The 10,908-nt window shown below is 33.2% G+C and overlaps 1 protein-coding gene across 1 annotated transcript; it reads right to left on the reverse strand.

Moving 5' to 3' along the window:
• Window positions 1–2,911: 2,911 nt before the first annotated feature.
• On the reverse strand, window positions 2,912–7,159 carry LOC127969415 (steroidogenic acute regulatory protein, mitochondrial-like). Its single transcript, XM_052571338.1, has 7 exons — window positions 7,095–7,159; window positions 6,909–7,013; window positions 6,105–6,241; window positions 5,857–6,015; window positions 3,897–4,081; window positions 3,385–3,478; window positions 2,912–3,201 (listed from the first exon to the last, which is right to left on the reverse strand). The coding sequence occupies exons 1-7, from the start codon at window positions 7,156–7,158 to the stop codon at window positions 3,088–3,090; spliced, it is 858 nt and encodes a 285-aa protein (XP_052427298.1). The 5' UTR covers window position 7,159; the 3' UTR covers window positions 2,912–3,087.
• Window positions 7,160–10,908: the final 3,749 nt, after the last annotated feature.

The following is a 10,908-nucleotide window of genomic DNA, read 5'->3' on the forward strand; positions in this document are numbered from 1 at the left end:
AATTATTATTATTATTATTATTTTTGCAGTGTGACAGGCAATGGTAAAATTTTATAATTTACCACTGGCTTCTACTTTATTGTAAATTATATATTTTTTTATACCTTTCTTGAAAAATATTTAGTAGCCTAACAATTGATGGTGAGCTGAGGGTGAGTATATAGTGACAGAATTGTAATTTTTTTGGGAAATATCCCTTTAAAATTAGCACATTTTTTTAAAACATTTATTTATTTAGAAAAACCAAGGCAAATAAACTATATCACAGGTATCAAGTGTAGATTAAAATAAAATGTCAAATATTAAAGCATGGCTTGCTTTGAGAGAAAAAAATAACTTCACCTTCATCGTTCTTCTAGATATGTAAATGTATCTTATAAATATTTTGAATTAGATGTTTTTTTTAAATATATTTACTTTATTCTGTTTTTATTTAATTTAACTTTAAGTTTTAATGATTCTTTTGAAGTTTTAATGATTTTTTTTTTGTTTTGTTTTTGTATTTTTTAATTAGTTTTTCATTTTTAAATATGTCTATATAATTTTTTATTAATTTTTAATTTAATACATTTAGCTTATTTATTTCAGTATTTAGTTATTTGAGTACTTTAAGTGAAACTAAATGGAAATGAGAAATGTTGCCTAGGCAACCAGTTGAAATTAAAGTTTCCTTACCATTTGTTTTGCTTCAAGTAACAATATTGTTTGGAATATTAATAGCAATAAATGTCAACACTGGTTTCTGCGGTGCAAATGAAAACAAAATGTCAAGTACTAAAATACAGCAGCACCAAACTATAGATCATCCTCCATGCTTCTTTAAAGTGTGTGAATGTCATGCATTAGATCTTTTCTCTTCACTAACGTCACTCTTCTTCACGATTGTTGAAGTCTCTGGTGTTTTGGTGATTTTAATAGATGTAGAGAATCACATTAACATGATTCATTAACCACAAAACCAACACGACATCTACTCTTTTAGGTTTTCAAACTAAACAAACGTCCTTCTTTATGCCTCTAAGTTGTGTTTGTGCATCTTTCTTCACCTGATGTAATATCTTGTTCTAATGCATGTATTATTGGTGTCCTGTGTTTGACTCGGACTCAGTCGAGCTCATTGTGTGGGTCACTTGTGAGCTTCTGGCTTCAATACTGGAGAACTTGTACAAATCTGAACTACACTGTAAATTGCATATATAATTTTTTTTTTTTACAAATCATTCAAAAATTGCTAAATGTCACAAATAATTGAAACTGCAAGTAAAATTAAATTAAATGTGAAAATTTGAAGTAGAAAGGCAGAAATGCTATTTTCTTTTGAAAGCATACTCTAATAATCTCAATTTAAAATGACCTTCATTTCTTTTTTTAAATTTTAAATTGCACCAAAGTTAAGTTTTTATTTTAGTTAAACTATTTTTATTTTATAAAAAAAAAAAATACAACTTTTATTAATCAAGCATGCATTAAATTGATCAAATGTGACAATAAAGACATTTATAATGTTATAAAGGATTACATTGCAAATAAATGCTGTTTTTTTTTTTTTTTTTTATTCATCTGTGAATCCTGGGGAAAAAAAATGGTTTCCACAGAAATATTGTGCAGCAGAACTGTGTTCAACATTGATAATAATCAGAAATGTTTCTTAAGCAGTAAATCATCATATTATTCTGATTTCTGAAGATCATGTGACACTGAAGACTGGAGGAATGATGCTGAATATACAGCGGAGCATCACAGAAATAAATTATATCTTACGATATATTAACATAGTAAAATATTCATTTAAATTCAAAAAATATTTTTCAATTTTACTGTATTTTTAAGTAAATAAATGCAGCCTTGTTGAACAGAAGACACTTTTGAATGGTAGTTTGTGTTTATAATAAACGACAGCTCACTTGGTTTTGGAAGAGAGCAGCATAGCAGGGAAAAGTCATATTTAAAGTTCACAGTTGCAGTTGTTAATGGAACAGTGAAGTGACTGTGAAAAGAAATGAAGTCAAAAAGCAGACGGATGTGAGGGAAACGAATCAATCTCCATTCATCTCTGCAGAAACCGGAGTGGATTCATAGCTGTTCAATATAGATTTGTTTGTATTGATTTGTAATGTTTTAAAGTACATCTGTAATATCAGCCAGCAGCAGCTCAGAGAACAACTCATGAACTCATCATTTATAACATAACACAAATAAAAATGGAAATGTGAAACCTTTTCTGTTCAGCCACTGTGAATCTGCAGTTTTGATCATGTTCGTGCCATTTCAGATATTCCTGGAAGTCAAAATTATTACTGTACTTCATTATTCTAGGAGAATTTTTTTATATTTTTATAAAATATTTAATACAAATATTTTTTTAAGTGCATAATATATGTATACTGTATAGTTCATCCAAAAAATATAATTTACAGATTTATAAAGAGATATTTATAAAAATTAAACTATTATAAATAAATATATTTATATATATATATATATATATATATATATATATATATATATTATGATAATGCAGCAGTGATTAAAAGAATGGTTTTATAGTATTTTGAATAGTAATTTTTTTTAAATAATAATTTATAAAAGTAATATTAATATTTTGAATCTTTTATTTAAAATAGTTCTCAATACAATTTGTTATATATATATATATATATATATATATATATATAATTATAGATTTAATTCGTTTACATCTCAGAATTGCAATTGTGACAAAAACAAAGCATTACTATAAAAGTTATTATAGTTATGTAAAAAAAAATAATTAAACTTAATTATTTCATATGCATATAAGCTAATAACATTACATTAATAATTTTAACTAAAATGAAAATGAAAACAGGAATATAAAATTAAAAAACCTGAAATATAAAAATGTCAATATATATATATATATATATATATATATATATATAATGATATTGAAATAATACTCCAGTGAAAAATATTTTTTATTGTCATTTTATATTGTTGGATCAATTTCATAGTAGTTCTGCTCTGATAAGCGGAGTTTCTAACAGTTCGTCTGAGGTGTGTGTTGCATGTCTGTGTTCCTATATCGTCTGTGTTGATGTCTGACTCTCAGTATCTGTTGTTGTCTGAGTTTTGAGCAGCCAGCCGGTGCCGCAGGTGTTTAGTGAAGTCCACTTGAGCTCGAGGAAGAGCCTTGTTCACTAGTGACTGCGGGAGCCATCCCTGAAAACACAAGGACATGCTCAAAACACAACACATTATTTAAATACATGTATGTGTGTGCATTTTTATATGCATGATTATATAGCTTTTGGTTTTGATTAATCACATCAGATTTTGGATGTGATTAATCGTTTGACAGCACTAGTAGAATCATAAATCATAACACAAGTGCATGTTTAGTACCTTTGCATCCATGTTGAGCAGCCAGACGAAGCGACTGCGGTCAGGACGGTCCTGAAGCGGATACAGGATGATGCAGGTGGGGCCGTTTTCAGCTCTGAACACAAACACCAGACCAGAATGGTCTTAACCATCAGAAAACACTTTCAAATTGTGTCCTGTTATACTAACTTCATCAAAATGTAGCCTTTATTAAATAATATACAGGAAAAACTGTCATCAGTTATTCACCCTCATCCATCCAAACCCTTATTAATTATGCATATATATATATATATATATATATATATATATATATATATATATATATATATATATATATATATATATATATACATATATATATATAGGTTTTTTTTTTCAAATGACGGGAGTGCACGTTTAAAAGGGAACAAGCTCATGCATTATTGTGATTGGACCAACATGAGGGTGAATAAGTTAGCTATTTTAAAATGTCATAAAGATTGGCTAAACGAGTGTTTTGAAGGCTTCAATCCTGCACGCGCTGTGTTTACCTGACAATCCCCGGCAGAGGAGGCAGAGACTCCAGCCGCGTCGAGGCTCCGCCCAGATAAACACGTGACTCGCGTGTGGACGAATGTCTGACGCTCAGAAAGTCCCGCTGGCCAATCAGGTTTCCCGCTGTTTCCGACGAAACCTCGTGTGTAACCAAGGTGTTCCTGCCCACGTGTTTTAGCACCTGCGGCATAAAGCCAGAGTTTGGTCTTTCGTTATTTTAACGGAAACATAACAGTCTAAACAAAGAGTCTAAACAAAACAAAACAGAATTTCACATGGACACGCCCCTTTCAACATTGCTAATGAATCATCTAGAACTTCGAACGACAACTCCACTTCATATGTCAGAATTACAGAAAATTACGATGCAAATGCATTCTTGTTTATTTTCTGATCAATCTGTAAAACGTTTTACATTTAAGTAAATAAAAATAATAAATGTATCATAAATGCATCAAATCAAATCATTCTAACATAGCAAAGGTTTTCAGAAGAAAAAATAATACTATCATAACACAACAATGACACTCCACTGTTTATAATTAATATGTTACACAGTCCATGTCTCCATTACAGTACAAAATTATTCCTAAATTTTCCTCTTTTTGTATAGATGGTAATGAAAGTAAAAGACTAACACTTGTGAAGATGTTTAGCTATATGCAAATATTTTTTCTTATTTTTGTACTGTGCTAGGTTTTGAACTTTAACAGTTTTTAAAACAGTATGTAAACAGGCTTGTATAGGTAGGCTACATCAAGTTTTGGTGTTTGTGTGAGTGTGATAAAAGAATTCATGTAATTTGAATTAATGCATTTTGTGCCAAAGCAATGATAAATGATTCTCAGTTTAGCTCACAGACTGATGTTGTGTTCGCTGTATGAAGAGTTTGGGGAAAGAGTGACTTAAGGATTGAGAATTGTGTCCTATAGTGATCATAAAAAACATAAATGAATGCATTTGCAAGTAATAAATTCAAGTCCATTGATTTAATTAAACCTTTTTAGTTGGCTACACTATTTTGATGAGTTCTGGTGACATGATGTGTTTATTGTGCATTATGTGTTAAGTTAAATTGTCTTGTTAGCTTTATAAATTGAGCAGTAGATTTCTTGTTCCCAGCATGCTTTGCTTAGACCTGAACAAGGAGAAAACTGTTAAAAATAAGAGATAATTTATGTGTTTTTGGTGAAGGGAAAGATCATGTTTAAATGCTGTTACAAAACCTTTTCTCTAACTCAACGTAGTTTGATCATAATTTCATTAAAAGTGGGTCATAACTCACGCAAACAGTTGTCCTAATTCATTTAGAAAAACACTGTTGTCCTGCTAATTACACTTAAAGTTAATTAAATGCAAGATCGTTATTTTAATAGTGTGTTTTTCCATTAGACGCCTTGTTTCTCTCTCTGTTCAGCCTGTTTTCTGTAGCTTATTGATTGCATAACAATTTATAATTTACTATCAGTCTTAAGTGTGGAGAATCAATGTATTTACTTATTATTCATAATGCATCCTTATGAATAATTTTCATATTAATAAGCACTGCTGCGTGAATGACAATTAGAACAAGTATAGAGCATGTATTACAGTAGCATGGGCCTAGTATTACATCATTTCTGTTTAATATTTTATTCAGATTATTAACACAAGCAGTCTTAAAAGCAGATGCTGTGTGACCTTTACAGAGGATGAGAGAAACCTCATCTATCTCTGATCTGAAAACTTCTAGCTCTATTGATTTATCAGGAGAGAATATTAATATTAAACAGCGCTGTGTCCTTGAGAGATGCCAGAGATCATCAATCTAGAAGTGATACAATGTATTTTTCAGAATTCACAGATGAATAGAAAGCTTTTATTTTATTGACATTATAAATGTTTTAACTGACACGTTTGATCAGTGCATATAATATAAAACGCAATGATAAACGAGTAATAGGAGATAAGTCTTACTTTGATGCGTCTGATGCTGGGGTTCCATTCGTGCATCTCCTCGAGTCTGAAGAACAAGATCTCGTGAAGTTCCTCTGGAGACGCGTTCAGTTCGGCCTCTAGTCTGAAAACCTTTCTGTTTCCGCTGAGAACTTTACTGTAGATCACATCTCCATTGCTCTGAAGGAAAAAGACGTTCCTCATATCTGTGAGAACACATTCTGTTGATCTACACACCGAGAGAAGATTTTAGATTGAGCGAGGATCACCTCAGCCGTCTCCAGTTGCCATCCGTCCTCAGACTCCACGATCTTCAGAGCTTCCTCCAGCGCTGTTTCTCCTTGTTTCAGATAAAACACGTCCTCATCGACCAGTGCAGACGTCCTCTGCTCCACCGCCTCGGTCTCTGGAGACATTCATGTGTACATTCAAAATAATTAACATAAAATGAAGTATGAGTAGTGTTGGTGTCAATGTGAGTGATCGAAAATTGTCTTACATCATTAAATCTGAAGATGCTTTTTTGAATCATTTTCAGTGTAATTTCTTTACTTTCCTGCATTTGAAAGAACTCAATCTTTTATTCATAAAGAACACATGCCATTATTCAGAAGGGATGATAAAGACATTTAAATGGTTCCCGAAAGATTTCACATAACTTTATGTTCATCTGTGAATCCTGAAAAATAAAATGCATGTTTCCACAGAAATATTGTGCAGCAGAACTGTGTTCAACACTGATAATAATCAGAAATGTTTATTATATGAGCAGTAAATCATCATATGTTCATGATTTCTGAAGATCATGTGACACTGAAGACTGGAGGAATGATGCTGGAAATACAGCGGAGCATCACAGAAATACATTACACTTTAACAGAGACTCACACAGAAACAGATGTTTTGACTTATAATAATATTTCACAATTTTTACTGTATTTATAATTAATTAAATGCAGCCGTGGCGAGCAGGAGACACACACAAGTTACTGACTCCACACTTTTGAAGTGGACTGCAGCTCTGCTGGAGTATTGTATGGCAACTGAAGTTAAACATGAATGCACAGACTCACTTTCAGTCCGTCTCAAAGGGATCCATGCTGGAAGGGGCATTTGTCCTTGCATCTGTAAGTGTGCGAGCTCCAGACCGAACGCCGCCAGAGCTGCTCGCTGCAGACCTGCAGGATGGAAACGACTGCATTAATAAAAACACAAGGCAAGCACAAGCTCACGCATCGAGCTGAAGCTGCAGTCGGCACCTGTCATGCTGCGCAGATGTGGGTATGTGATCCCACAGCAGAGCTTCAGGACGGCCCGCAGCATGTTGGCGAGGACGAGGAGGCCGTGGCACGCTTTTATAGAGCCGCTGAAGGACAGGGACCAAGATAACGGCTTCTTTTTTTAAGATAGGATTCAATTCGGCTTTGCCTTCAAGGACACATTCAGGAGGAACAAGAATACATTTAATATTCATATAATTCCATAGCTGTAAATATTTTTTTTCTTTATTTGTGTGTTTGTTTATTATTAATAATTAAATAATTGTGTTAAATAATTTGTTTACATTTTTTAGCAAAGGTTAAAAATGCCATGGAAATATATTACTCATTGCAAGTTTGTGTTATGTAATGCATCAACTGATGATAACAAATGAGACTTTGTTGTAAAGTGCTACGTTTGTTTTTGTTTTTTTAGATAATTATTCCTTTATTTAATATCAGTACAAGAAAAAACTTTTCCACATGCATGCATTCAAATCTTTTTTTTTTCTTCTTCTCTAAGGTGTTTAATGCTTTAAAGTCTCATTGACTCTGACTAGAGAGATCAGCACTGACCTTAACCTCTTAACCCCTTAACTTCCAGTGTTGCTTCCAGTGGAGTGCTGTGGATTATTGTGATGTTTTTACTGTATCAGCTGTTTGGACTTTCATTCTGACGGCACCCATTCACTGCAGAGCATCCATTGATTCTCCAAATCTGATGACGTGTTGCTGTTGGATGATGTTAATCAACAGCCAAAAAGATATTAAGGTATTGATTTAGCAAACACACAAAAGTCCTTTAAAGTGTATGTTGCTGAAAGCTGTTAAACGGTGTTGTGATGTCATTGCCCAATGATGTCATCATGTAATCATGATGCAAAATTCTCACTGCATCAAATCTAAGCAAAATAATCTATTTAAATTTGTTTGTAAAATCACAATCATCTGTGTTACTAAGAAGGAATTTTCCAGATTGATTTTGTTTTTTAGCTGCATTTTAAATAACGCATTGTATTATTTTGTGTTTTCAGGTTGCAGGGTTACAACGGATAATGGATATGTCCTGGAAAATTACTAGTAACTTTACCATTTCTCTAGATTATTTTTTTTTAACTTTATTTTTTAATTGAACAACTGTAAATAGCAACTGAAGTAATGTGTGTCCAGCCAGGCATCTTTTTGGGTAATCTAGTTGGAAAATGTTTGCCTTTTTATTGTTTGAGTCACTTATCAATAGTTGCTAAAAGTTGCCAAATAAATGTTAATAAAGTTAATAAAAATAGCTACATTTGTTGCTAGGTGCTAGCATTATTGTAAATCTACTGAAACTTAACAATAAACCGTTTCACACATCTCAGATTATATCTAAAAAAAATCTAATAATATTATGCATAAGAAAAAGGAAAGATCCTTAAAAAAAATATATATATATATATTGGTTATGCATAATATTATTAGATTTTTTTTAAGATATTGAGATGGTTTAAAGTTGAGTTTCCGTGGATCTACAGTAATGCTGAAGTGATTGGTGTTAACACTAAATCCAGTCTCATTCACAAAGTCCTTCTGGATGCCTCAGGGAATGTTTTGCTCTTTCGTCCTATGTTGTAAATCTTTAAATGAAAAGCCTCTGTTTCAGCAGGGAACCGAATACAAGATCTCAGGGATTGAACCTGTCAGTTTGATCAAGGATGCAACATTAACATGTGAGTTTGAGACCCTGTAGAAGAACTGTCTGTTGTTTGTTAGCAGTGTTATTAGTTGTTATGTAATGAGTGCTGTAACAGATGTGTTTGGAGCTCGGCCAGTGCTTGAGCATGTGGTCAGCAGGTGAAGTTCAGTGTCAGCCTCATTCATCCTCACACAAGGACACTGTGTATATAACGGAGAGATGCACTTTATCATGCGGCCTGAGCGACTGACTGACCTCTGACCTTTAGTGTGCACTGGTTACAGAGGTCACGTCACATATGACCTGCACTCATTGGTCAAACACAACCTGCATCCACACGACAGAAACAGGTTCTTTATGTAATGCATGAATTCAACATTAAAATAAGTAATAGTAATTACAAATGGAAGCCCGTTTCCAACATTTAATAAAAAAAAATAAAACAGGTAATGTAACTTTTCATCTCACAATTGTGAATTTATTTCATAGAACTGCAAGTTTATATCATGCAGCTGAAGAAAACAAATTCAGAATATATAGTCTATAAAAGTCAGAATATATATATATAATTTTTTTTTTTTTTTTAATGGAAACGGCTTCCATAAAGAATATATTGTTCATTTTAAATCAAGCCTGAACGTTATTATTTCTTAAGTTACTGTAACAAAAAGGTCATTTTAAGTAATTGCAACAACTTTTTTACACTGCAATATATAAAGTGAAATATTTTGCAATGAGGTTTTAAGAAATATTAAGTAATTAAATTAACATTTTAACTGCTTTGATTACTATAACAAGGCATGTGTTGTTCCTTATTAGGAATTTATTATTATAAAATGTGCTCGCATGTGTGTGTGTGTGTCTCTGTGTGTGTGTGTGTGTGTGTGTGTGTGTGTGAGTGTGTGTGTGTGTGTGTGTGTCTGTGAGTGTGTGTGTCTCTGTGAGTGTGTGTGTGAGTGTGTGTGTGTGTGTGTGTAAGGGATAATGTACATCCAGCCAGTTGTTATCTCAGAATGAGTCAGTCCTTCAGTCTGACGGCTGAAGGTCTGGAATCCATGTCATCTTTCATTGGCCAAGCCCCGCCCATGAGGCTGTTTGACTGACATGTCAAACAACCAATCACAGTTTGTTTAGTTTAGGGTAACATTTTCTATGCTGCAAACTTTCAATATTTCACAATATTTGGCTTTTCAATATAACTTTTACAACATACATTATTGCAAAATGCAAAACATCTCCTGCTGCATCCAGAAGGGATTTGAGCATGAGGTTGGGTTTAGTGTGCACTTCAGAGGGCGAATTTCAAAACACAAACATCATAACTACACCTTGTCCCGCATCATTAAATGCACTGTTTTGGGTTCTTTTAAGGTACAAACACAGTCTGTGAGAAGTCATAAGATAAAATATAAATAATATTCATGTTTTCTGAAATTACTTAAGCATGTGAGAAACTGCCATTGAGCTTTATGTTGATGGCAGACACTTTCACTTTCTGAAACACAGGAGGAAGTGTGAAGGACTTCAGTGCACTGACAGAAAGAGCTGCTTTTAGACATCCATGCACTCATTTGCTGTCAATTCTGTCAATTCAATTAAAGAAAGAATAAAGCATGCCATCGATGCTCCACCGTGCAGACTCTCATTATACACTCCCCTTAAATCACAGAGAAATGTCACCTCATTACAGAGGGATATATGATGATTATACACTCTGAATAATGAGGAACGAACAGAAATGAAAGGGTGATGATGACAACCCTCCATTACAGCTGTTCTCCTTCCACAATGTCAGTAGTGCTTCAGCGGGGGACAATCTGCACTAAAAGAAAATCAGTTTTCTTATTCTGGCATCGGATGCAACACATGATCTCGCAGCTGGCCACTAACTCACCCCTGGGAAATAAAACAATAGCGAAGCTGTTTGCATACTGAACCCCGATGAGATTAAATGTTTCAAATGAGAAAACCCTTGGAAGCTCCCGCGTGTTTCAGAAGAGCACCGATATTGTTTCGATCGCTCCTCAGATTTGCCACTGTCTGCAAACAAGCATCACAGATTTTAACATGCAAAAGAGCAAACTATTTGGACTGTGATATGCACAAAGAAAGCATGTTGTTATAGCAGGTTGATCATTT

Source organism: Carassius gibelio, chromosome B12 (genome assembly GCF_023724105.1).
Source record: "Carassius gibelio isolate Cgi1373 ecotype wild population from Czech Republic chromosome B12, carGib1.2-hapl.c, whole genome shotgun sequence".
NCBI lineage: Eukaryota > Metazoa > Chordata > Actinopteri > Cypriniformes > Cyprinidae > Carassius > Carassius gibelio.

Coding starts and splice junctions, on each gene's coding strand:
- LOC127969415 (XM_052571338.1), bottom strand. CDS start 7,158: ATGCTGCGGGCCGTCCTGAAGCTCTGCTGTGGGATCACATACCCACAT. Junction 4,082..5,856: donor CCAGCATCAGACGCATCAAA/GTAAGACTTATC, acceptor TTTATGCCGCAG/GTGCTAAAACACGTGGGCAG. Junction 3,202..3,384: donor TGCTCAACATGGATGCAAAG/GTACTAAACATG, acceptor TTGTGTTTTCAG/GGATGGCTCCCGCAGTCACT.